Source organism: Notothenia rossii, assembly GCF_949606895.1.
Source record: "Notothenia rossii genome assembly, chromosome: 3".
Lineage (NCBI taxonomy): Eukaryota > Metazoa > Chordata > Actinopteri > Perciformes > Nototheniidae > Notothenia > Notothenia rossii.
Genome location: NC_136901.1, coordinates 26,539,404 through 26,567,128, shown reverse-complemented (window position 1 = coordinate 26,567,128; position 27,725 = coordinate 26,539,404). Strand labels below are relative to the sequence as shown.

Here is a 27,725-nt window from a genome sequence, read left to right as displayed (position 1 = left end):
CTGCCCTTGCTGTTTTTCCAAAACACGGATTTCTCTAAATGACCTCTCCACCTTCCACCTCTTCTTCTTATTGCTGTTCTGCCCCTTCCTATGTGTCCTACTGCGTCTTACCCAACTCAGCCCCCCCTTCCTTCCTCCTGTCTCTTCACTCACTGAGGCCATCCTGTATGAATACATGCTTATTGCCTCTCCCACCCTCCGCTTCTCTTTCTGTATCTCATCCTTTTCTCTTGCTCGCCTGGATGAATCAAGTGCCACTACATTACCAAAAAGATTCCTCTTTAGGGGACCTTTTACCCACATATCATGCAAATGATCTCTCCTGTATTCCTCCCCTTGCTCTTTTGCCCACCAATGTCAACACTCATCGTTCTATTTTCCCCCCAGGTGGAAGAGGAGCTCTTGGAGCAGGAGTTCTTGGAACGCTGCTTCCAGGAAATGCTGGAAGAGGAGGACCAGGATTGGTTCATCCCTTCACGTGACCTCAACAACCAGGGGGTGGGGCAGCTGCAGCAGCAGCTCAACGGGCTGTCGGTCAACGATCACCACAACCTGGAGGAAGTGGCGGTGAGTCAAAGGAGCATTTAATTACACAAAGAGAAATACAAATGTCTGTATTCAGCCTCTCAATTATGCAGATTTCACTTTTATATCTTATTAAAGTAAATATCTCTGGGTTTCAGTTTTAAAAAGAGTCGGATAAAAAATAATAATAGATGGGACAGATTTTTTTGTACCTTTCCCACACCAACTGCTTATTCTAGAACATTAATGGTTAAAGAATACATTCATGTCAAAGAAAGATTTTCTTACTCTCGTTTGTGTTTTTGTCTGCAGAGGAAGAGCATGTTGAATCCCGAGGCGAAGGAGTTTGTCCCGGGGAAGAAATACTAGGAGTCCCCCTCACCCCCATGGAGCCTCCACGCGCACGCACACACACCAGTTCTCACATATTCTCAGAGACTCTGGCGGTCACGGCCGCACACACACTGATTCAAACCCACACAACACACACACACACACACTCCTACACGCTTGAAGTCAATGTTGCGCTGACGGGCCCAGTTGGGGGTGGGGGGATTTATTTTTCTTTTCTTTATTTTTCTTTTTGTTTCTTTAATCTTTTTATTTCCTGTTTGTTTCTTGTAAACTGAGGGACATTGGGAACGGGGTGGGGAGGGGTGTAATACCAGCACCGCCCTTACTGCGGGCGCTAGCTCATCATCGCATTTCAGATGGCACTGTTGATGTTTACAGAGTATTCAGATCTCATCGATGTCCCCTTGGAACTGAGGCAGCTACCAAGGAGTGAAACCAGGACAAAGCGTCAATCCAAAAACACCTAATAATAATAAACTTGGAGAAATTGCTTCACTTAAGTGTTAATTTGTGTGCTGTCAGATTTGAGAAACATCGTCTGTAGATCAAAGGTCTCCACAATAGTGCAGTTTAAAGAATGACTAACATTTCAGGGGACTTGATGGGTTTCTGCAGCTGCTCTGTTGTGTCATTACGGTCAGTCACACCCGTTTGCTACTATGACGTAATAAGCTCATGGCGACGTCACAGCTCTTGTGCATCTATAAATGTGGGCTCTTCTTTGTATCTGCGACGGCTCCGTTCCAAACTAAATACAGACCCCACCCTCCCTGCACGCTTGTTCTTGAAGTGATCTGAACAGACAGGTAATCATGGATGAGAAGTTATTTTCCCAATTTATGTGGAAGTCCATGTTTATCTTTTCTCAGATGCGTGAGTTTCTCAATCATGCATCCAGTTGAGTTAAGCAAGAAAAATATTATTATAGAGGCAAGGTCAGAGATTTTTGGCCCTTTAATAAAAAAAATCTCAGTTATTAGTGTTCACGGCTTCATCCTTTAGTTCAATTTAGATTTATGGGGTGTAGTGAACAACCTTGTTACAGGGGAGTATTTGGTCTGGAACACAGCCACTGCCTCTTTCTGCCGGATCATTTGGTTTGTCCAGCATCAGATCAAGTGTCCATATCCAAATCAGGTTTTCAAATAGCCTCTCCTCCTCTTTTTTTTCTCTTCATGTTTTTGAGGATGAGGAATTTTGTGTCTCTACTGGGTACAGTAACCTGTGGTGTCATTCAGTCCTGTTTGCAGGAGGGAACGTGAGGGGACAATATTGTCATGGCCAATCAGAATAAAGCAGTATGGAACATGTGGCTGGCAGTATGGCTTCCTTGCTGTTCTTCTTTGTAGGTTGACGTCTTTTGAGGAAGTTCTTTTTAACCATAAATCTTTGTTGCGGTCTGGCTTTCCTTGAAACATCGCCTGTTTAGTGCAAGTATAATCTCCCATTGAATCGAAAAGGAAAAGGTAGTATTATGTGAAGATGCTTTTCAGGAAACCCAGATGTCATGTCTCAGTCACTTATGGTTTAAAATGCAGAGGCATTATCTTGTGACCTGAACATATATGTTCTTAATGTCACCATTCATTTGTAGTATTAACAGTGATAATGTCTGTTGTATTTAGGTGTTAAGAACACACTTGTGCACTTGTAACTTATTGAAGTATTGAGCTCTCCTTTTACAACCATGCAGCCTAACAAGTACTCCGGTGTGTTCTTAAAGTGTGAAATCTGTGTTTAAAATGGAACTTCCTCACAGTGTTGTGGTGAATGGCGCCCTGGTGAAGCCAATAGGAATGTCCGCCAGGTGGATTGTACAACATGAAATCATTTTTGGTGATTTTGTTTAGACGCGTTTAGATGACATACGCCGTTTAAAAAAAGAAAAGAGGTCCAGAAGACACAAAGAGTAAGAATTTCAATACAAATAAAAATAATGAAAAAAGAAGAATAAAGATGTTAAAAGACAGTTCTTTGTTGGTCTTTTGTCACATTTTGATGCATACTGGACCCCAATAAATGGTTTTATGCTTCTATTTTCCAAAGATTTGTATCATTCAAATAACCTCCAATACTATCAATGTTGCTTCATTTGGAAATGTTCTTTTCATTTGGTTTACTAAATGGACAGTAGTGTAATAGTCAAGGTATATATGCTTGGTGTTATTTTGTACAATAATTTGCCTAATTGTCAGGGTATTGTTAAAATGTAGCCTTGACAAAAGTATTCAATATACTTTTGTTATTGGCATGAATGTTACAAACAATCTCACCACAAGGACCATTCAGTATCTGTCCTCAAGCTTTGGGTCATATCACAAAAATCTTCCTGGCAGATTTTGCCTATTAGTCATGGAAATGTAAAGTTGAAATATCCATTTTCTGTAGCTCCACTTATTGGGGCATTTGCAATCCCATGACGACTCTGTTATGACTGAAGGTGATCATCTTCTGAATGAACTTTGTGATGAGATTGTTCAAACATTGGCCTTCATCGGAGGAAATGAAAACTCTAAGAAGGGAGAAATCATACATGGGTATGGAGCTTGAGCCAGAGCAGATCGCTGCAGGTATGAACAAAGTGCTCTTAATGTAGAAAATGCCAATTAAAAATGTCTAGCAGCCATTAAAGTAACATAGGAACAATCAGGGATGTTTGGGAACCTCCTGATGCTATGTAATGTGATTCTTCAAATGTACAATTTCAAGCCAAGAAGTCATTAAGTTGTAACTGAAGTTATGTTTCTATGTTTTAGGAAGGCTATGAAACATCAGACTACACAATCGACTCAACGCTCTTTCAATCTGGACCTCCTCACCGGAGATCTTCACACGTCAGGACAAACTGACTACAATCCTCCTTCACTGAAAAAAACGAGGACGAGGAAAAAGGCAACACGCTGCCACACAGGTCATGTTGACCTCCTTTCTTTAGGCCTCATGCTGGCTACTGGCTCCAGTCCTTCTGAACACAAAACATATAAGATTCCTGAAACAGACCCGGAGGATTTATGGCCGAATGAAGTCCTCCCATTGGAGTGGTGGGGTCAGGGTCATTTTCTACAGTCAACCACTTCTGTAAGGAGGAGCGAGTGGCTTGTTCAGGGTGTCTGACTACACTGAAAAAAGTCACATGATATTGTTGTGCCAATTACCCATTTAGGAGGGAGTCTCAGAAAAAGAGCAGCAAGGATGAATCATCTAACCCCCGAACAGAAGCAGTAAATGAGTGTGGCATCACTCTCGGACGCAAATGACCCCATTGGAAGATCACAATTTTATAAAGCAAGCAGAACATCATCAATCTAGTATGATGACCTTAGTGACCCCTAATAATCTTTGCTACTCAGAACATAATTGCAGAACTGTTTTTTTGTTGAAAAATAAATGATAAAACCGGAGAAGGCATTATTTTTTTCACCCTATTAAGTGTGTTTACTTGTACATTAAAGCTGCATGTACAAGAGACTTTTAGAACTAAGACTAATTAATAATCATTAAAACTTTTATAATTGCTAGAGCACAGTAGGTTTACTGCAGGACTTTACTTATTTTTATATTGTGGTATGTTTACTAAAGGGATCTGAGTACTTCTTAACTGCTGCTGCACATTTAAACCTCAGGATGTCAAGAAGCCCATTTGACTGCCTCCTTTAAGAGTCTTCCTGCCAGCAGATGCTTTACTGCTGTTTTATGACTCATCCTCAGCTTGTGTATCCTCCTGAGGCGAGAATCATTGACCGCTGCCTCTGTTAGGAAGGATTTTTCCCATGTGATAACCCTTTCAGGCTAAAAAGTGCAAGTGATTGGAAGAAATAGCATCCCTTTTTTTTAAACTGTTTGACACAAGACACAAACAATGTATTTTGGTTGATCTGCAGTGTATTGAAGCAAGAGATGAGATTCAGAGGGAAGAATAAAGTGTCTTTTGAGGAGGTCAATGACGATGGTGACCGTAACTCTGCTGCATCTTAGGCTGGGCCCACTAGGAGTAGGCACACAAGGTCATTAGCGAAATATATACAAGGTGTTTGATGATCATCACACACACAGACACACAGTCTCTTACCGCAGCAGAGTACCTGGATTGGTACTCTGTCATCGGCTGCGTCCTGCTGGGCTCTGCGCATTGGAAGGTCGGCTGTATGTGGGCCGGAGTGAGAGTGCTGCTACGAGGGGCGCAGGTTTGCATCTTGAAGTAACAATTAGAGCACTCAGGGTCCCATGCATAGCTGAGAGGGAGGAGAAAGGAGAAATGTCAGAATATTGCACATAGGGTACAAGAAAGGTTTGTGGGAAGAAACTTTAATAATTTGTAAAAATGTGTAAAAAAGTGAGGTTACCAACTGATCGAAGTAGGCTGAAGGAAGGAGCTGTTTGTCAGTCCAGAAGCTGGTCCCCAGCCCCTCCAATAGGCGTTGCCATCACAATTTTCTGCATCTAATGAGAGTTGCTAATTTCAGTTAATTCACTTAAACGATTTGGGACTCACACATACTGAATGTAATCATATAACATTTTGGAAAATATACTTATTTGCTTTCTGGCTGAGAGTCACATGAAAGGATATGTACTTCAGAGTGATGATTAAATAAATACCTACTCACCATCAGCATGTTAGCAATGTAATTGAGAGCATGCTGATGTTAGCATTCAGCTCCAAGTACACTACAGCTGCTTGTTCTTTACATTGTCAACCATCTTTTTGTGATTTTGTTGTCTTTTACATAAATGCAGTAGAGAATAGCTGTGTGTGTGTGAGGTTTTTTTTCTTCTACCTTTCAAGGTGATAATTGGACGGGAGGCCTCGGGGAGGTGGAGCAGGTTATTCAACCCGCCTTCACTGCAGACAGATCTGAGGAGGTCTTCACAGCAGGACGGAGACGACAACACAATCACACCTAAAGGTGCCAAAATACAGAGGCGGGATAAAGGAAATGGTGTGTGGTTCTTTACTCAAATCATGGGCAGATTGTGAGACAGTGTGCCCAATCACCGTCCTACATAAGAGCAGATACTTCAAAGTCTTGCTTAGCCTTTTTTAGTGTCATTTTGTAATTGTTTTCGTCCTTTTGTAGTTCTTTTATTTGTCTGCGGTGGGTTTACGCATGAGCCTGTACCCAGAAGACCTGTTTAATAATATCTCCAGGACTCTAGCCTATAGTTTAATGTATCTTGAAATAATATAAGGCTGAAATGGCAGAATAAAACCTAAAAAAATGACAAGATGAATCAATCAAAGCTCCCTAAAAGTAAAAAAGGAGATGTGTTACCTTCCTCGTAGAGAACATCAAGCTTCCGCTGCGGCTCATCTCTTGCTTCCTGCTGCTCCAACACATTTGCTGTCAAAAGAAAATGACCGGACAGCTCAGAGATGTGTGTAGAGTATTTGTGAGTGTGTGTATGGGTGTGTTTAAGAGAGAACTCCTTACCTTTTGGATCAAAAACACAGTGCAGTCGACTTTCCGCCTCCTCGCCAAGTACAGATCCAAAAGGATTCAAGGAAGCAGGGAAAAGAGAACAAGAGGGAGGCTGAGAGAAAGGAAACGAGAAGTGTGAGGGTCGTCCTGGTAACAGAAGATGAGATGTGTGCATGTGTGTGTTGTTGTGGCTCACCTGTAAACCTGAGCCGTAGGCGCTGTTAGACGTCTTGTAAAAGTTATGGTGAAATATAGGCCATGTTTCACGTTCGGTCTGTGAATACACAATCACATCATGTCAGTGAGTCAGTCTGAAATTGAATAAATCTTTATTTTTCTGTGTGTCTATCCAACCTGAGGTGGGCTGATGAATGAAGGTGCAGCCTGAGCTTCAGTTCTCGACTTCGGCTGGTTGACCTGCGGCTGACGCTCATTGACGGGCGGAAAGTCTCTGTTGTAAGTAGTGACATATCTCTCCCAGGGCATCATCCCCACTGTCTGGAAAGGGAACACATGCATTGTGACGGGGGGTCATATTAAATACTGTGGGATAGCACAAAGACAGGATTAACACGGTATCAGTTACACTGGTTTAATTATGTAGAGCCTTTCCCATCAGATCCTTTATTTAAGTGAATTCTGCAATACAACTACTTAAGCTGCTAGTATGATAACAAATAAATGACTCAATAAATTATAGAGAAGTAACGGAATAAATAAAAGCTTCAACTAAATGTGGGGTTACATTTAGAAACAAATAATTATGCAAAATAACAGAATTGTACATACACAGATTTAGAAGCTTTAGTCTTCCATGTATAACAATTTACAAAGTATTATGAGCTAAATATACTTGAAGTAGTGGGATTAAAATAACAGTTTATTTCTGCTGCCCTCAAGTGGCCAAATGTCAGATAGCCTTAAAGCAGGTTTAAAAATAACCTGTTATACAACATTAGTTAAAAACTGCTAATAATTAAGTTAGAGGCAATATGTATCAACTGTATCATCATCTGTGTATATTGGTAAGATTAGCTGTAGCAGCAGGAGTCTACTTTTAACCTCATTTCAATTCAAAACAAACTTAGAGAAACACAATAAGAAGGCATTGTATTTCATAATTTAACTCAAAAGATGAGAAAAGTGTTTAAATGGCTTGAATCTCAGAATATTTACCTTAAACTGGTTATAGGGAAGCATCTGCAGGTCTTTAGATTTCTCTGTGGTAGAGTAATCTCAGCGCATCACCAACAGCCGTGAAGCTGAACTGAACTCTGTGAGAGAGACAGCCAGTGGAATGTTACTGCTGCTGTTTTCAATTGAATTGTATATATTCAAATGACTGTGGCAACACAACAAATACTGCTACTTTGACTGTTGCTAGCCACATACTGTACCTCCAAGTCTATCCGCAGTCCCTTTTGGATGTGATTTTAAAGTCACAATTACGCATGGCAGATCCAATTCAATGGTTTGGTTAATAGAATAAAACTAGATTAATAAATAATAAATAATTTAATATTTTTGGAAAACATAATGAACACCAGATTTCCCCATGACCAAAAATGTAGATCCCACTTTAAAATATTATAAAGAATATATTACCTTTTAGATGCATTAAGTATTATCTCAGTAAAAGTGTATTAAAAATACAAAGTAAATATATAAACTGTATTCAGGATTTGTTTATAAACACTAACAGGTATTTCGGATCACAGTTTAGAACTTCAATTACTTTAGTGGATAAGAGATTATTTGCAAATCTGAATTCTTTTTTTATTATAAATTTCAAATGTAAACAACTGTTGTAAAAGGTGTAAAGATTTACAATTTCAATAAAACAAAAAAAGGAATATCAATGAAATGGTCCAAATAGGTACTATGCAGCAGTAAAAGCAAATATTTTTGAATAATTTCATCAAACTTCTTTGTATCTTGTTGTAAAAGATCAAAGCCAATATCATTATTACAGAATCATTATTATCATCATCACTTTAGCATGATGCTAATAATGCAATCTCCCTTTATCTGAACTATGATTGGTTAAGAGCTCCAGGATGTGCAGCGGCACTATCATTGGCTGCTGTTGAAAGTGTGTTGGTAGAAGACTTTGGCGTTAGCTTTGTAGTCCAAAGTTAAAGCTGCGCCGATACCCTGAGCCCCCAGACTCGCACCGCCGAGGGCCGAGGACTGCTGCAGGGACAGGAGGCTGTAGCCATGGAAACGGCCCTTGAACTTGTCAGTTGATGCCACTTTATCAAAGATCTCGGTGAACCCTTAGAGAGAGAAATACAGAAACAGAGGGGTAACTGAAAATGCCTGGGATTCTTTGCAGATGATGCAAATGATGTTTAATGAAGGACCTAATTGTCTTGATTTGTGACACTGACCTGGCTTCAGAAGCTCCCAGCTCTTCCACACTGAGCCCACACACAGGATAGGCAGACCTAGGTCACCATTCAATAGAGGCTTCGATCACAGAGGTACAAAGAAATCACAAGAAATTCAAATGTGAATATGAGTATGTGTGGTTGACATGTTTGTGTGTGTGGGATAATAATGCTGGTGAAAGTTTTATTCTGAGTGAAAGATGAGTCACGCTGACTCACAAATCTAACACAGCTCTCAAACCATGAACTTCATGTGTAAATGAAGCTTCACACTTCTGAGACAATTTACCTGGAAAAGGAAACTTAAACTACTGTAAAACCAATACAAACACCAAAAACATTTAAATAAAACACTGTGAAAAACGAACTGAACTAGATTACATTTAAAAAGTCAAAACTAAATTGAAACTAGGTGAAACTACTGTAACTTTGGTTATTTGGTACCTCTTTTGCTGCAGGTAGGACTGCTTCTACATGTTTTGCCAGGACTCTCCCAGCCTGAGTGAACAAATGCTGACAGAGAGCATCCCCTGCTTTTGCTCCTGAAACACATGCGCCCAAAAACGTTTCAGTTCAACTTCCAATCAAATCTTAAATGTTTGCACTTAAAAGAAGCAAACAGGAAGCGATGCACAGCCTACCTTCAGCAAGCTTCTTGCAAAAACCTGCAAAATGGGACTTCTGAAAGTTTGTGTAGAGGTGCGGCAGCATGCCCATCAGATCTGACACCTGCATCAGGAAAGTACATTTAATACATTTATTTTTTGAAGTAAACCTTCTAAATTAGGACACAGACTCCTTTGTCAGTGCCAGTAGACAAATATGAGAGGTAAAACATACTGTTTCTATTACCCTGAGCTGGTTTTATTACATATAAACACATTTCTTGCTGTTGTGGCAATCTGACCTGGAAGTACTTGTACATGGCCTTTCCGACATGTGTGACGTCATGAGGAGGAGCCACCATGTTGTCTTTGGCATCAAACACCGTCTTCACCGCCAAGTGAGAGATCCAGAAGGCTGAGAAACAGAGCTGTGAGTTTCTATCAATCAGTAAAGCCATACATTATTCAAATATATTACATATCTCCATGGTTACCTCCTCCTTCATCCCCCATCATGTGACCCCAGCCTCCACAGCCGACCTGTGAGCCGTCGGGGTGAACCAGTTTACAGTTAGAGCCGGTCCCTGATATCAACACCACACCTCCTGCAGAGAAAACCGACACAGTGAGCTGATGACATTATATGACAACAATAAGGATGATCTCATTAAGCCATAAATGTGGAGAGACTTATGAAATGATATCCCTTTAATACAGCCACACCTGAGTGTAAAGTATCAAGCCATGCCCTGTTATATGACTTCTTAGGCCATACTTGAAAATTACTTTTAAAGGTTAATGAAGATGGTAATTTTGTAATTCGTGAGTGTCTATGGCACAAATATTTCCTTGGGTATTAGTGAATTTCTTGAAACTGAGTTTTTATTTTATTGTGGTGTTAGTACTTAGTTATTTCCAAGTAACATTACAAATACCATCACTGCATATAGGCGATTTAGATTGGTTCAGTGTAAATTCAGGCTAGTCCTTAACGCCTTTCTCCAGCATTGCTTGGTTAAAGTGTTGTGCTTTGTGGGGATTCATTGCAAAAAAACACTAGTTACCCTGATCGCTGGCAGTTGCCATGGCACCAATAGCATCTGTGGTGATGAAGTAGTGCTGGCTGAGAGCGGGGAATCGCTGCTTCATTTCAGCGATCAGTTTGTCGATGGCTGATTTCTGCTCCCCCCCACTCAGAGACATGCCCTGCACGCACAAAAAAGAGTTTGAAATGCCACTTATTTCTTAATGAAATACTATCCCACAACATTGTATCTTCGACTTACCAATAGGCATAGTGGCGTGTTTGGATCCAGTCCTGCCTCCATCTTGGCTTTCTGGACCATGTCGTTGATGGTGTCGATACATTTGTCAACCCCAACCAACTGTATACAAAACATATGAACACAAAGAGCACAATGACTTTATTGTTTGTAAGAAACATGTGGAATATAAAGTACAGTATTTAAATCTGAGATGTAGTGTTGTAGAAATATAAAGTTGCATAAAATGGAAACTATTAAAGTACTTCGAATTTGTACTCAAGGTACTTGAATGCACTTAGTGACATTAAATCACTGCAAAAAAGGTCAAGCACATAATCCAAATTCCCCCATAAATAAATGTTTTCCTCACCCAGTGGTTGGTGGATGGTCCCTCTGTCTCTGCCAGGATCTTTCCATCTGCCAACAGCAGCACCACCTTGGAGTGAGTCCCTCCACTGAGGACACACACAGAGAACAGAGGGGATAAACGAAACTGAAACACACAAGGTAAAACCTAATGTATTTGTCATTAGTCCCTTATAAACTCATAGCCGAGGCAGAAGGGACATAAAAAGCTTTACAAATATCTCATATTCGTATGTAAACGGACAGTACCCCACAGGTAACTTAAGCGAGAGAAAGGGGTCACGAGACAGATGCTCGCGCACAAGAAGTCAGGTCATAACGAAACTCTTTCAATATCGGCTGGTACCGCAAATTTCTCAGTGGCAACCGCGAAAAAACGAGTAAAAGCCTACAATTCATACTAGCCTTAACTTATCATTCATAATATATGAAATTGTAAAGTTTAGTTTTATATTTTAACTTATTCTCACCCCTCTACTCCGCCGAACACTGATGCCATGTCTCGCTTCCTGTTTTGGTTCAGTGTAGTGCACAAATATCGCGAGAGTTGGAACTGAACTTCAACATGCAATACTAATAAATTACCAGTAGGCGGCAGCTGTGCTCTTTCTTCACAATACTAACTCCATAGTATCAATTGTATTTATACCATAAGTATAACTTCAATTCATTTAAGATAGTAAACACTATTAAGCATCAAATAAAACCACTTACAACTGATGACATATAGCCTAATGTTTTAATCATTTCATAAATTTTGGGAACACATCATTATAATTTCTATTAAATTATATATTCTTTGTGTGCTTGCTGCATGCTTTTACAATGCTGTTGTATTGCAAGTAACCATATTTCTATTTGTGTGGGTGTCTATTTTCTGGAGTTCTTTGATTGAAGTCTTGTGGTGTTTTTTTCCCCGCTGATTGCAGACCAGCAGGTGATAGTGATTTGAGTTGATTACTGCCTCAAAGAGAAATGCCTGTTTTTCTCTTTCACCCAAGCCTGAGCAGATTGTTGCATCAAAAAGAGAAATACATTATTCAAGAGCCTGGCAGTGCGCAGGCCTCCTTTGTGCTCTGGCTCCAAATTAGAATGTTCTGTCATGCACGGCACCTGAGTATTTTTGCCTGGACGACGTGCACCTGGTCCCTCAATACATAGGTCTAAATGAAGTCTAAAACCCTATACTCAGTCAGTGTCAGGGATTTAGCAGCATTTGTTATGATCTGAAACAGGGACAACAGCTCTGAGTGAGCCAGCAGGAGGCATCTGCAACACATTAACTCTGGGGCCAGCTTCTCTTTGCCAACATAGACTATTATCATTCCTCGGCTGCTCTACATTATTTTAATATCTCTGTAGTTGAAGTTAGTATTAATAATGGGAAATCTGATCTTTCTTTATGATGTTTGCTCGTAGGCCTACAAGGAATAATAACTACTATGAGATGTATAGTCCGACTGTCCTGCTGTGATGTCCTGTTAGTTCGCTAAACATAATGTTATCACATGAAGTGTACAGTGTAATCATTATTATTATTATTATTATTATTATTATTATATAGATGCATTATAATGCATGTGCGTTAGAAAGTGCCTGCGTTAAACCTGAAACCGATAGAGAAGTTACACAAGAGTGAGGAGGTGGGACTCGAAGAGCGGCTCGGTGCGCTCTGCACGCGCTGATCACTGCCCCTCAGACGGACAAGTGAAGCTCCACTGAGTCACTACCGGATGCCTGCTCATTCAGATTTCAAAATAAAAACAAGTCAGAACTTTGTAAAGCCCAAAAACAATCACAACAAATTATGAAAAATGTCTCAAACTTTCCTGGGTTAAACTCTTGTCTAAATAATAATGTTTAATAAACAGTACTGATACTTCCAATGGTCAGACCAGTTATCCTGTTCCTGGTAGGCCTATGTGTTAACTGCATAACGGCATTGCCTCTAATTAGTTCAGTGCACACATATGAGTTATTATGGTATTCAAAGTACATTTGTGAGATTCCCGGATTCTTTTCAAGTGGCAAACAAAGTAGGGCAGCTTTTAACAGATATTTTAAGTTGGTTTTGAAAATGGAGATGGAGGTTTAGCTCCTCACATCATCAGGCACCAGTTTTTTGCCTCATGATGTTTTTTGCCTGATGATGTGCTTTTTGCCTGATGATGTGTGGCTTTTACAAAAAACACAGATTGCACCAAATTACAATCTCGTAATATTCTTGAGGATCCAGTAGAATATACCATTTTTGTTTTATCCACTTGAAGGAGATGCATTTGCCATGAGCCTTAACGTTACCTGTCTTGTATTGACATTGCCTGAAAGCCTAGACCAAATGCTGAACTTTGCCAGAATGCCCCTGAATCTATTCATTAATCAGACTTTTATTCTGAAAGTTATAACCGGAAACTTTACCTTATCTATGCAGAGTGGCTTTGCAGTGGTCCAGCCCAGCAGGAGGAGTGAGAGGCGACAGATAGGCGTCCCACCGACAACATTTAGACACTATTTAACTTTTGTCGGACCACCCAGCCACTGTTTGGGCTTTTATTTTATTTTAACCATGACACCTTTAACTGTGCGCCAGCGGACGATACATGCGTTATAACGGCTGGGGAGCGGAAGTGAAAGGAGGAGGGAAGTTGTTAAGGGGAAAAGAAACCTCTAAAAAGTGATTTTCGTCCAGTCAAGTTCAACTCAAATCTCGTCTTTTTAGAGGAAGGGTGGCCCTGGAGAGTTTGGGGGGCATGGACACCCACGTTAAGGAGGGACAACTTTATGTGCAGCATCAAAAGTTTGGCAAGGTAAGTCCAATTATAAAGAAACAGTTACTCTGCTCTACCGAAATATAACTGTAGGCAGTGACCTCATTGTACATAAAGGATGCCATACGACAAAAACTACGTAGCAAGTAATAGGAATGTAATAAACCGTTATTATATGAAGAAATAAACTATTGTATAATATCCTAAGGCCAATAAAACTATCTTTTTCTATTTGGACGTTATAGAAAAAGCATAGACAAGGAAAGGAAACTTTAAGGACACTGTTGTTGTCCTTTATAGAAAATAAATAGTAACATGTTGAATAACGATTATGTAATGAATTAATTCTCTAGTGGAACATTATATGAATCATAGAGTTACCATGTGTTTATGAGAAATAGAGATTCTGCAATTCAGCATAGCAGAAGTACTGTCTTTTCGGTGTTTCAACTTTGATCATTTCCTAGTTGTTGTCACTAACGGAGCACATATTGGTGCAATTACAGTCATTGTGCCCAGCTTCTTCAAACTGACTGTATGCAGAGAGGAAGCTACAGCAGGGTCCAATGATCTGGTCTTGTTTTGATGTGGTGGTCTGCAGTAAACCAGCTGTGCATCTGTGTGTGCATGTGAGTGTGTTAATGAGCTGGAATGCACTGTAGTAACATTCAGTAGATATGAAGATACATGGAGCCACAGCGGGCTAAAGCAAAGTGAATGAGGTCAGAGAGAGGGAAGAGATGGGTTGGAGAGCTGCTGACACATCAACTTATTAAAGTTGCTTTTTACTACTTATTTTCTTTTATAAAGTGCATTCAAACAGTACAGTCATGTGTCCAGAGAAACAACATAGGCATACATGATATAGGGATTCCGGCAATGTTCAATTTCCCTAATACGTTTATATAATAAATAAGTAAATAAAAAGCCGAAAACAATAATAAAAAAGCTAGGGATGAAACGTGACATTTGTACAATAACTTGCATAATACAAATATACAAACAATTCATTAATGTATAAATGCAGTTAAAACACATTTGTATTAGTAGAGAAGGCTTAGACTATCTCTTTGATCATATCGGTTGACAGAAAAAGAAAATAACTGGGGACTATTTAGTCAGGAATATATGTTTTAAATTGTTATCTGCACGCATTTAAAATTAAGTAAAAATGCATTATGACTTTCCACAATAAACACATACAATGCTGCACAACACGGAATATTGAGTCGGAAAGATGAGACAATGGAGAGAAACAGACGCATGGCAGACATATTGCCACTTGGTCTTTAGACCTGTTCTTCACACCATTACAAACACTTTAGTAGCTATCACCTCTGACTGTACAGTATGTAGTCACTTAATTTCTGATCACACAGCAGCAGTGGACCAGGAAAGAACACCTGTGGGTGTGTCTGTGTGTTTGTGTCACTCCATGGCCTCCGTGCAACCGAGCCTTGGGTGTGCAGCTAGATAAGAACTCATTTACTCTTCACATTTGTAAGAGGGTCTTTGTCTCTCCGCCTCTCTCTCTGGTCATATGACATCCATCAACAAAACCTCCTGGCCCTGTTTCCTGCCCTGAACCCACCAATCCACAATACATATTCACACTCCCAAAACACACTTTCAATGCCTTCTATAAACTGTAGAGAATACAATAGAAAACGGACAAACCAACTCTCAATATTTTCATAAATAACACGTTATCTTTTCACAGTAAAACAGAAGTGGATATAACAGCAGCCCAGTAAAAGGAATAGTAGAGGAAGCTGGCAGATCTGAAAGTGTTGAAACTGGTTTGAGGTTTACTGTTGAATTATGCAATCTTTAGAGCTGTCAGTGGACACACACCCACGCACACACACTCATATAGGCTCGTTCCCATGTGGTTAGTCGGAAAATGTGACAGCAGCAACGTCTGACCCAGGTTTCTGTTATAGAGCTTAGAAAGCAGGCTTACACTTCATATACTTGTGATTTTAGTATCTTCTGTCTATATCCAATCCTGTTAACAGTATTCGAGAAAAAAGTAACAAAATAAATAAACATAATTGATTTGAAATATTCCCAAATGATGTATTACATTTTAACTTGTGTACTTGAACCTGTGTTCACCTATTAAGTCTCAGTACTTTTTTTTTTTTTCAAATGTGTGGTTATGTGTTGTTGTTTTTATCGCTATACTGCGGCCTAACCAATTCCCCCTCGGGGCCAAATTTAGGTCTGGACCTTTTGAATCGGATTCATCAGATTATCTCAGTTTTTGTTTAGCTCTGCGTATCCAGCTGAAACAATAGATTATAATATTTACAAGTTCAAGCTATACAACTTCTGTATGGAGCTATTCTCACTCTCATATCAATAGAAACTCCTTTTAAACACTTTTGATTTTGCTCACAAATGTTATGATTTGAAAAAATAAGACTTTTTTCAATGCACACATGGTTGATCATTTCTTTCACATGTTGTGAACCAACTCTGTGTTGTTAAGCACCAAGATGATCTAATATTGCCCCTTTAATTGTCCTTGTATTGTTCCTGCCCAATGCACACCTGATTAATCATGTGTTAATTAGCAATATGCTACACCTGTCAGCTAAATGGGTTATCAAGTGCTCAATACCACAGATTTGGACACATTCGTACACAGAATTTGAAAGAAATAAGCCTTAGTTATTTTATTTCATCAGATAAAACAAAACCGTTGTGCTTATATTTATGTTAAGTATTTTTTTGCCTCTATGATTTCTAGTGAAAATAAACAGAGCCCTTTTGGCCCCCCGCACAACAACATTCATAAGAATTCTGCTATTAGTCATTAACTATTCTTGGCACACTAACATAGTAAAAAATGACTTATTAATTGATGTAGTCATGCTTTTATTTAAACTTCCCGGTTTAATTTAGCATTTCCATGAAGTTTTGATGTCTTAAACATTGATGAGACACTTATGTGTAATGACAGCATCATCCGATTTAAAAAAAAAAGTCAAACTTGTAAAAGCCCCTCCAGAGAAGTAAGATAAATGATCTTAGGTAGAACTCCACGAGATGAATAAACTGAACTTTATATAAAATCACTTCTGGACTGCTCTCGAACACCACAGCATGACACTTAGAAACAAATAGATCTGTGTTCGACGCACACTGTATCAGAAAGGTATTCATAACATCCAAAGCATGCCAGAGATGTGTGATGACGTGGAGCTGCTGTCTGAACTGTCTGACTGTATGCATGCAGTCAGTGTGGTTACACTACAGTACAGTAGGTTCGTCCTAAACTTCATGCTGTTGTAATTACAGCTTTTACACTTGTAAAGCTGTCATGTTTTTTTAATGTGCAGCTGAAACTGACGGCAGAGCGATTTGAAGGTAGAGTTGTGTGTGATTGGATCTTGTAGTTTGTAGTTGTGTCGCACCCTGGAGCTACAACATCTTTTAGTTTCACGGTTATTTTTGGTGTGCAGATGAGGGCAGATGACAGACAGATTCATCCAGGAGCAGGCAGACACTTGAACAGACGAGGTGTGTCAGGGTGAAACAGAATGAAACACCCCGAGGCTAGACTTATACGACTGTCAAAAGTAATCACTGCCTAATGGATTAATGGGATTTGTCTGACCTCTACGTTAAATCATATTTCTCAGAAAAGAAACGACAAATCTTTTGTAGTATGAATAACTAACTTGACGTATGAAAAGTGTGTAATTCTCCATACTCTGCAGTGGGTGTATGTTCAGGAACAACGGCATGATGTTGTGAAGCTAAATGGAAAGAAGTGGTGAAGCAGAAACAATGATAGCTATTACTCAATGCATGTAATAGTTTTTGTAGTATTCGTTCCTGAGTCACAGTTCATTTATATTAGGTTCTTTCCCTATTGCTTGTCAATATGAATCAACGTAACTTTGCATATTCCTTTCGTCACATTAACATCTCCTATTTATAGGGCATTTGTTTGGACCAAATTGTATCTGTGGCCTGAATGAATAAGACTAAAAGTACACGTTAAAAACAATCCTACCATGTGCATGCTGCATGATGAACGGATCGTTGACCATTTAAATGTTTTCACCGATCAATCTGCTCATCATTTCCTGTTTTTGTAAAGTCAACGTTTTGGGCATATTATTCAAAAATTAAAGCTGAATTGATCAGTCATTCTGTTTTTTCAATCAAGTAAATTACAACGATTATCACCATATAAATATATCCGGCTGTTTTTGTCCGGGTTGATCATGCTAGCATTAGCAGTTTCTGTGACGCTATGACATAAAAAATGCTTATTCATGTTCCTCCATTACACTAAATCATTCTCTGACATTAGGTAAACGCTGTACAGTTTGTCAAACAAAAACGTTTTTAATATATTAATTGTACTATATTAATTAATAGTATTGGTTTTGTTTTAATACCAGTGACTTGAGAGTACGGCAATGTATACTTTTTTTAATTTTCTATTCGGAAAAAGTTGATTTTGGTTCTTGATCACATTTCATTGTGCTGCTGTAAGCATGCTGTCACTTGTCTGACCTACTTCTGGACTTCATTATCTCTCTTGGAATATTTGTCTGCTCCAGAAATAGCTTTTTACGTGCTGCAGACCAGGATAGCGGCATGTGCACATTATAGACGTTTCTCTATGGTTTTGGCTTTAAGGAAGACAAACAAGTGATACAATAAAAAAACAAGAACCACTTCACTTTTGAGGATCCCAAACCAGTTAATAAATACAAAATAAAATACAAAAAATTGATATTTTATCTATATCTATATATTTATACATTTTTATTTGATAACATCATTTTTTAACATAATCCCATAGCAAGAAATAGCATAAATACAAAATTGAAAAATATATACATGTATTTAAAAAAGAAAATGTATTTATACGTTAGAAACAAATTAAAACGTATACTACTTATAGAAAACATTTAGATGTATTTCTACTTCACTCAGGTAGACACAAACTACAATAGTAAATCCAAACCAGCCAAACTCAGTCCTGACATGTGAGAGATTTATTTTGTAGACATAGCAGAGGACTGTGGTCAGAGCAGCGGTCTGCCTCTCTCTTAACACACTTCTTGTCAATCATACATACAAATTACATACACGCACGCACGCAGGTCTCCTCCTTCTGCCTCGCTTCCACATTACAGGGACCAGACACGCTTGGATACACAAACAAACATACTTTTACTCTCTCAAAAACAGACACACACACACACACACACACACACACACACACACACACACACACACACACACACACACACACACACACACACACACACACACACACACACACACACACACACACACACACACACACACACACACACACACACACACACACACACACACACACACACACACACACACACACACACACACACAGTTCTGTTCTTGTGAGCAGGCAGGACGTCAGTGAGGAAGTATATCTCTGTCAGGATCCTTTTTTGCATAATTTCCACTTGGTGTATTAGTGGCTGATAACGGTCTGTTGCCTTATATGGAGCAGCTGCTTCACATGCACACACACACACCTCCAAGTTAATGTTTCACACCCTATTTGTGTATACAACTGCACAATCACACGTTTGTGTACTGCAACAGATGGTCGAGAATGCACCAAGGGAACAACAATGCACACATATGCACATATTAACACACACACACCTGGATGCAGAAGAAGGAAGTGAAGAGAATCCTGGGTAATGACAGTCCCACACATTTCCTGTCCTTTCTGGCAGTTAGTTTTATCGGCTCATAGTGCGTTCACTTATGAAACTGTGTGTGTGTCTGAGTAAAACATTGATGAAGTTGGCTGTTATGTGTGTGTACACTTCTTCAACTGAGTCCCATCTTGTTTGTGCTCATTGTTAAATTGCAACCAGTTAAACATACTCGATTGTCAAGCATAAGTCATGAAAATAATATAATTCAAGACTGACGCACATGCCTAATTTAACGCTGTGAATCATAAAAAACAAGCTGACGTGTTTTAAGACGTCGCACAGTAACCCGATTGCTGAAAGTAAAGATGTATATCTACTGATGACTTATTTTGTGTGTGTTTCTATGACTTGCTACTGTATACTTCTACTACTCATACGCACTTGTTACTCTGCAGATGATCATTTAACACACAAAAAGCGCTTGACCTACGATTTTCTATTATAAAGACATCTTCAAATGTCCTTTGTTTGTAAAAAGTCCCCAAATGTTGACTTTAAGATATATGACAAAGAAAAGTAGGGAATACTCTCAATGTAAAGACTGGAATCAGATGGTATTGGAAATAATGGAAACATAGATATTTGAATACACCTTTATTTTCATTATTGAGCTGCTGTGAGGCTTCAGTTTCTCTCTGTGTACTTTTGCTTTAGTTAAATGTTTTTATTGGACCTCCCAGGTTCCATTTTTGCCCTTTTTGTTTCAGTAAAGCTTTTTTTGGTAATAATTGTGTTTTTATAGCAATTCTCCTGCTTATTGACCTGGTTCCCCCACATCTCTTAAAAGGTCCCATTCTAGTTAACAGGATTCTCCCCGCAGGTCAAAGGGTTTTCTGACCTTCCTGTCACATGCTCTGCTCTGTCAGGCAGATTCCTACACTGAGCGAAAGTCAGGGGAAAACACACACTGTGAACAAATGTCATGATCTTCCAGAGTGTTAACAGGGGACTACAGGGACTTCCCAAACAAGCTTTTGAATTCTGCTGTCTCATTCAGTTTGGTTATAATCACATGTAGAGTAACTTCTGTAGTGTTTGCAGTGTGTCATCACGTCCATTGTTAGCACTGAACATCTGGAGTGCTGCACACTGGCTGTGCGTCTTGTTCTTCAGCATTGTGTGTCATGTCCCTTTCTGTCCCTGGGGAGGAAAAGTTCATTGTTAGCTGCTGCTTCCTCGCCGCTGTCCTCAGGGAGAGAGGCACCTGTCACAGAGTTTGGACCCGGTTTATTTTGAACCTCTTCCCTATCATTTCTCACAGAGCTGTTACTTCTTTTGGGTGCACATCTTCGTTTGGGTCCCAGCAGGGTACCAAAAAAGACCCTGAATCTTGGGAAATGTTTTGCCCTTTGCCCTAGATTATTTTAACTTAGGTTCACAGTTCTAGTTGTGATGAGCTCCATTTGTACTCACTTCACCACAGCAGTAATTATGTAGCTGTGGACCACTGCTGCTGATTGTACAGGAAACTATGATGTGTGCATCCGTTCTGAGTCCAACTGCTTTATATTAATCAGCAGACCTCCTAATTTAGGCCTCAGTAAAGTAGAAGTAAATATTATTTTGACTCACATCGTCTGCGGACTTCCAACAGTAACATTTCCTCCATTTCCCTTTTCATCAGTTTTTGATTATTGTCTAGCGAACTCTGCATTTTGCTTTTCCCCGTAGCTTTCTAAACAAACCACATGCAAATCCCTAGACTGATATGAACAGGACAGTGGGAAATTAGTTTTCCAACCTCTTCTTCTTCCTGTTATTTCCTTCCAACATTCATAAATAGCCTTTTGATGTAAGATGCTGGTCTACTACTCGAGTCTAGGGGGACAAAACATGTGTTCCTTATTGTTGTTATACACATAATACACATAATAGACATAAATACATACAAAACTGCTAAGGCCTTTTCCATTTCTCCATCTGCTCCATATTTTAATGGGTTCTTCCTCGGTCCATGCTGCATCCTTCCGCTAAGTCTTAAAGGTCTCCTATCATGCAAAATGCCCTTTTTGACGTCTTTTATACATAAATATGTGTCCCCGGTGTGTCAGGTAACTAAACCCTCTCTTTTCCTCCGTAGGCTACTCACATTCCGACTATATCTGAAATGTGGGCTGGCTTTACACCCACGGCCCTATCAGAAACGCCGCTATCAGAAACAATGCACGACGCAGCATTTAGCTGTATCTGCGGTAGAATTCTGAGCAGGCACAAGCTCCCCCTCCTCTCTTTTTCTTTTTTCAAGCTAAGGACCCAGAATCAGTAGTTCTGTAACAGGCCTGAAATAGAGGGGTATGAGGGATGTCTAAAAGGCATGATCTGTTTGGTATTTTGAGCAAAACACATCATAGACATGTTATTTATATATTTTGATATATCTGAGACCCATAATATATACCTAAAAATAGCAAGATAGGAGATCTTTAATGAATTAAAAAAGTTATAATAAATAATCAGTGGAGCTTTAATATTCTCGACTGTCCCTCTCATCAGAAATGGAAGAAGAACTGGTTCGTCCTGTTCCCCGCCAGCCAGAACGGCATCGCCCGCCTCGAGTTCTACGACTCCGGCGGCGGCGGAGGCTCGGGGAGCGGGTCCACGGAGAAGTCCAGGAAGCTCGACAAGAAGATCATCCGCCTGTCCGAGTGCATCTCCATCCTGCCGGCGCTGACGGAGAGCTGTCCCAAAGAGAACATGTCGGCCTTCTGCGTGGAGACCAACGACAAGACGCACGTGTTCTCCGCCGAGAGGAGCACCGCCAAGGACTGGATGGACACCATGTGTGACATCGCCTTTAAGGTATGTTCTTCTTTCTTTATGTGGGAAATGTGTGCCCAGAAATATTTAAATAAAGAAAAACTAGTTCCCTTAGTTTGGTGGGGAAAGCTGAGGAATCGCAGTTTTAAAGTTTCCATTCAACTGGCAGCGTCTTGTTTGTGTGTCTTCCAACATTTCCCACAAGCCCCTGGGGTGTCCAAACAGGCTACAGCTTCAATTTTGTGCAGTCACACACACGCATACACACACATGATCATTAGACATATTTGCAGAGAGGAAGCCAGAGGAAGCTTCCAGGAGGACGACCTTATCCGCTTCTCTGCTGCACACTCACTCTTTATTTTCATTTTCTCTTTGCCTTTCCTTTCAGTGATTGTACAGCAAAGATTTCCCCAAAACAACAAGTTAATTAATATATTGTGAAAGTCCTGATTGTGTGTCTGTGTGTGTGCAGGGCGGCAGCAGCAGCAGCAGTGCGGCTGCAGACCCTAACGGAGGGGGCCTCGACCTGCAGATGTCTGAAAACCTCATCTACTACTCCAGAGAGGAGGGTAAGGACTCTCAACTGTGTGCTGTTACATCATTTATGTTATTTTGTTTCAATCGCATTTCATTTTACAGACTAGTGGAAAGAAAAACTATGGAGTTGTCCTAAATTAACTAACATAAAATATTAAATAATGCAATAATTTGCATGTTTCAACATAAAAATGGTCAACTTATTGTTTTTCAAGTTTTTGTCAAATGAAAAGTGAATATCAATGGTTGAATTCACATGCAGTAATACTACTACTAATAATAATAAGTAACATAATTCCAACATAAGCTAAGATAGTTCTGCTTATTCATCAAAAATAAACATAATTTTAACAATATGAATCTATAATTCCCTCTGTAAAACCCCTACACTCTTAACATGTTTTTCTATTCCCAAATGTAGCATAATGACTCATTTGTATATTTAAACATAACATGTCAGACAGCTTTTATTAAAACATAAATAACTTAATGTGGGGAAGTTTGATGATGAAATCTACTGGTCAAAAACCTGTAGTGTCTCCTCTTATGAAAATATAGCATTGCATCACAGACAACCATTAGACATAGAAAAGAGAATGCAAGTACACCAGAGCAAAAACACCTCTCCTCTGATCTCCAGTGAACGAGTTCTGGGTGAGCGTGCAGCGCACCGAGGCGTCAGAGCGCTGCGGGATGACGGGCAGCTACTGGCTGAAGGCCGAGAACGACATCTTGTTCTTAAAGGAGCCGAAGACCAAGAGGGACGTTCTGGCGTGGCCCTACAAGCTGCTGCGGAGATACGGCCGGGACCGGGTGGGTTATATGTGACACTGAAGCGATTGATGGTAGTGAGGAAGTGCAGATGATGCTTTTAGCTGCAGTGTGGTCAGAGACTTACCGTCACAGAGGGTATTTACAGCTTTACAGTGGCTGTTTTTGTGTCAGTTATATGCTTCAGATATAGAGACCAGGGGCCTCATTTATAAAGCCTTGCATAGGATTGGCGTGGGAAGGTTGCTTACGTAGGACAAAGCAAATAAATACGCAGACATTTTCCGATTCATAAAAGACTGCGTACGGCACATCCTACGCCGGTTTCCCTTTTATAAATCACAATCAACTCGACATGCGGCGCAGCTTTTGCGGGCTTCAAGTAACGCCCATATTTGCCTATAAATAGTCAAAGAGACGCCCATTCATTCATTGATTTTGACTGACTGCATGAAGAAGATCGAAGGAAATGACAGGAGAGCAAAGCTAAAAAAGACATCTCACACCGTGTCAGAGTCTGGTTATTTTGGGGAGGTGGAGATAAATCATATTGTTTGGTGGATGCAGTTTGAACCAGAGTTCAAACAAAGTTCACCAGCATGGAGGTCGGATCGTCACCAACTGGCGTACGCCATCTTTTGAGCGTACGCACCGTTTATAAATGAGTCCCCAAGTCATAAAATGACTGGTGACCTTTAAAAGTCTGTCAGGTTTGTCTGAAAAAATGGTTTTCATGCATTTTCCGAGACTGAAACTTTGATGTTATGCACACAGAAGAATAAATAAATACCTACATTGGATGTGTAGGTCTTTTGTGACCAATCTGTATGCAAGAAAACAAGGGGAAGAAAGTTTGAATCATAATTTCTCAGTCAGTGAAAGCAGTGAAGTAATACAATTGATATGCTGAGAAAAGTGGAAATTCAGTGGGAGAAGGAAGCAGGCTTCCTCTGAGCGCCAGGAAAATGATGAATGAGTGATGACTGGAAAGCGACTTGTGTGACTGGCTCCATTAGTTCAGCTGGCTTTTGTTCAGACACCTCAGTGTATATATATATATATGTCATGCTCACTTTCACACTAAAACATTTCCCCCTTGCTATCCTTCTCTAGGTGATGTTTTCCTTCGAGGCTGGCCGGCGCTGCGACTCAGGCCCCGGGAACTTCACCTTTGACACCAAGCAGGGCAACGAGATCTTCACGCTGGTGGACCAGGCCATCCAGTCGCAGAAGGTCCAGGCCGAGGAGCGCCACCTCAGCGGCCCCCTCAACTTCGACCCCGACTGCCCGTTGTCCCTGCAGCACATACGCAACGCCCCCCCCAGCAGCCTAACAGGAAGTGGGGACAGCAGCAGCTGCAGCAGCCGGGAGGCCGACGGAGATTCAGGGGGCAGCAAACCAGGCTCTGCTGACGGAGTGCTGGGGAAGAGAGAGGGTGGAGATGGAGGGGGAGGAGGAGGAGGAGGAGGAGGGGGAGGGGGGAGGGGGCAAGGAACAGGACTAAAGGGGAGGAGTTTACCAGAACCTCCAGCCATAATGGGCGTTATGGGAAGTGGGGGGGCCCCTGCGAAGTCTCCAAGAGGTCAGGTGGCAGCGAAAGGTGCTGATGAACACGCAGCTCTTTACTCTGAGCCGGCAGACTCCGTGCGCCTGCCTCTGCACGCCGGAGACTGCCTCTACTCCGACCCCGTGGACACCATCAAAGCTCAGAACCAGAGCACCACCCACCCTGTGGCCCCCCCCCGCCTCCGACTAGCAGGAGATGATGCTCCGGGAGTTCAAGGGGATCATCACCTGGGAGGCAGGAAGCTGCCGGACCTGTACTCGCACGTGTATGACCGGATCAGCCTGGAGCTGAGCCAGAAGACGGGCGCGCTGAGTCTGAACGGAGCCGCGGGGGGGGGCAGAGGGGGGAACAGCAACAGGAGGCCCCCAGGAGGTCAGACAGAAGGAGCTTTAACACCTACCGCTGCGCGTCTGGAGCACATCTACGACGAACCAGAGGGCCGCGCCTCCACCGGTAAATCAGGGATGACAATTTATGACGAGGCCCGTCTGGAGCCCCACATCCACAGGAGGAAGGACGAGGCAGCCCCTTCAGGGCCGGAGGGAACTTACAGCACTGCTTCGCATGCAAAGCCAATAGACCCCCACAAACACTCGCCCCCACAACCGGCCCAGAGCCGCGGCACGCCTCAACCCCCTGCACCGAGGTGGCCCAAACCCCTCACTGGCCCGAAGCCCGGCAGGATGAAGAAGGAGCCGGTGCCACTGCCCCCCGGAAAACATGGAGGCAATAATGTAAACAACAACAACAATCTATGGGGGGGAGGGGACACGGGGCAGGAGCTGTACAGCAAAGTGTCAAAGAAGAAACCTCCACCTGCTGACTCGTGGAATTCGCTGAGATCACCTGAATGCATCTACGACAACCTGGGAGACGTCTGACACGAGGACTAACAGACGAAACCTTTATCCCCTTTGTGAAAAGAGCAGAAGTGCAAATGCAGAACACTCAGTCGTGGCCTTTATTCCTGCAGCTTTTGTAACATTTCTTCAAACTGTGGACTGGCATCATTATGTCGATTTATTGGAAGTAGATCAAAGCACAACTATAAGATCATGGCTGCATGGAGTGAGACTATGGAAGGGCCACCCTGTGTGTGTGTGTGTGTGTGTGTGTGTGTGTGTGTGTGTGTGTGTGTGTGTGTGTGTGTGTGTGTGTGTGTGTGTGTGTGTGGTGGGTGGGGGGGGGGTGGTGGTGGTGTGTGTGTGTGTGTGTGTGTGTGTGTGTGTGTGTGTGTGTGTGTGTGTGTGTGTGTGTGTGTGTGTGTGTGTGTGTGTGTGTGTGTGTGTGTGTGTGTGTGTGTGTGTGTGTGTGTGTGTGTGTGTGTGTGTGAGAAAGAGAGAGTGGGTGTTTGCATGGTCAAACCCATAACTGGAGTACCAAGCCACAGTGTGGTGGGAAGCTGCCACTTTTCTATAACTCACATCGCACACACAGTGTCTGGATGTGCCAGAAGGAGCCCGGCCTGCAGGCTTCACTTTAACAAGCTGAGAGAGTGGCTTGGCTCCTTTTTATAAAGTATCCACCATGCTTATGAAGTTACTAGGAAACATGTTTTTGCACTGCTTAGGTCCAGAGTATTTTTGAGGCTTCAACAAATGGAGCTGGCTTTTTCTGTTTGTGTATTCTGGACTGATCCATCTTCTCAATGAGCGGGGAGATTTACAACATCTGCAGCCGAGGACACTAATATGTGTCGTTGCATCTGAGGATGCATTAAATACAAAAACATTGTTGCTACTGTTTTAAAGGAAGTCAGACATAAATGGGTCATAAATAGGTCCTGAGGGTCACATGGTCGTCATTAAATTACAGAGGTGACTTCCTGCACAACACAATATTATTGAAACTTTTATGTTTCTAATTACAGAAAAACTAAATATGAAGCTAACAATCCCCGGCAATGTGTCAGTGTGTATGTGTCAGAAACAGCTGTGCTGTCTGTAAATATAACTATTAATAAAAATGGCTCCAAAAACGTTTATTTTTGTCCTTCGGTGATCTGTAAACTAGGAGTGTGTCCCATCAGGAGCCGATCAGACGGATCTTTTGAAGGTGTTTTTATGTTTTGAAGCGGGACAGTGTGACCTCACCTCCCTCCCTCTGCCACGCTCTGTTTTTGTTACTCCGCTCAGTTTCCAACCACTTAATCAGACCGTTACAAGTGGAGCCTTTTAGAGCAAAGACTTTCTCTCTTTCTTCCTTCCTTTTCTCTGTCTCTCTGCATTATTTCTGTTGTTGGGTTGCTCTGGTGACAGTTAATGGCGGCTGGTTTGTGTCGGACACGCCGTGCATTTCAACTGCAGAGAGATACCGGAGGATGGCAGGAATACAAGATGGATGGAAAAAGAGGTGTTTATCCTGGGCTGAGGATGACTAAGGAAGTAGAAAGAAAGACCTGAAAAGATGCTGACATGATGAATGCTGGCTGGATGAACCTGTCTCTGTGCTTGTCTTGCATAACACGTACAGAATGTTCCCGTCACTGATGCTCTTTATCCCATCATCTCTTTTTATCCCCTTTCTTTATTTACCCACCTGCTGCTGAGGACTTTCCTGTCCAGAAAGTCCTCCAAAAGTATCTTGATTACACATCTAGGCTATATTTCCTGACTCGTCCCCCCCTCCCCTTTTCTTTCAGACAGAGCGGGGG

At 41.2% G+C, this 27,725-nt stretch overlaps 5 protein-coding genes across 6 annotated transcripts in view; 2 read left to right on the top strand and 3 right to left on the bottom strand.

The window, feature by feature from the left end:
- Positions 1 to 235: 235 nt before the first annotated feature.
- paip2b (poly(A) binding protein interacting protein 2B) lies at positions 236 to 2,848 on the top strand. Its single transcript, XM_079670804.1, has 2 exons — positions 236 to 567; positions 838 to 2,848. Exons 1-2 carry the CDS (start codon positions 307 to 309, stop codon positions 892 to 894), a joined length of 318 nt encoding a protein of 105 aa, XP_079526930.1. The 5' UTR covers positions 236 to 306; the 3' UTR covers positions 895 to 2,848.
- Positions 2,249 to 7,909, bottom strand: LOC307032654 (uncharacterized protein). Of its 2 annotated transcripts, XM_079670797.1 has the most exons (9): positions 7,476 to 7,909; positions 6,654 to 6,797; positions 6,496 to 6,573; positions 6,312 to 6,411; positions 6,153 to 6,221; positions 5,658 to 5,780; positions 5,223 to 5,319; positions 4,949 to 5,111; positions 2,249 to 4,864 (listed from the first exon to the last, which is right to left on the bottom strand). In XM_079670797.1, the coding sequence occupies exons 1-9, from the start codon at positions 7,497 to 7,499 to the stop codon at positions 4,817 to 4,819; spliced, it is 846 nt and encodes a 281-aa protein (XP_079526923.1). In that variant the 5' UTR covers positions 7,500 to 7,909; the 3' UTR covers positions 2,249 to 4,816. The 2 variants fall into 2 exon arrangements, with proteins under 2 accessions (XP_079526923.1, XP_079526922.1); XM_079670796.1 differs by having other exon boundaries at positions 2,249 to 5,111.
- Positions 7,910 to 8,050: 141 nt separating this feature from the next.
- nagk (N-acetylglucosamine kinase) lies at positions 8,051 to 11,435 on the bottom strand. The gene is made up of 10 exons (XM_079670802.1): positions 11,396 to 11,435; positions 10,930 to 11,014; positions 10,581 to 10,679; positions 10,359 to 10,500; positions 9,789 to 9,899; positions 9,597 to 9,709; positions 9,331 to 9,418; positions 9,134 to 9,231; positions 8,690 to 8,768; positions 8,051 to 8,575 (listed from the first exon to the last, which is right to left on the bottom strand). The coding sequence occupies exons 1-10, from the start codon at positions 11,422 to 11,424 to the stop codon at positions 8,373 to 8,375; spliced, it is 1,047 nt and encodes a 348-aa protein (XP_079526928.1). The 5' UTR covers positions 11,425 to 11,435; the 3' UTR covers positions 8,051 to 8,372.
- Positions 11,436 to 13,378: 1,943 nt separating this feature from the next.
- On the top strand, positions 13,379 to 26,239 carry dok1b (docking protein 1b). Its single transcript, XM_079670772.1, has 5 exons — positions 13,379 to 13,732; positions 21,931 to 22,236; positions 22,670 to 22,766; positions 23,375 to 23,547; positions 24,619 to 26,239. The coding sequence occupies exons 1-5, from the start codon at positions 13,676 to 13,678 to the stop codon at positions 25,951 to 25,953; spliced, it is 1,968 nt and encodes a 655-aa protein (XP_079526898.1). The 5' UTR covers positions 13,379 to 13,675; the 3' UTR covers positions 25,954 to 26,239.
- m1ap (meiosis 1 associated protein) overlaps positions 20,047 to 27,725 on the bottom strand; it is a 52,735-nt gene continuing 45,056 nt past the window's right edge. Inside the window, exon 14 of the mRNA XM_079670773.1 lies at positions 20,047 to 20,577. Coding sequence (XP_079526899.1) covers positions 20,560 to 20,577 — 18 coding nt within the window. The 3' untranslated portion in view covers positions 20,047 to 20,559. The remainder of the gene's footprint in view (positions 20,578 to 27,725) is intronic.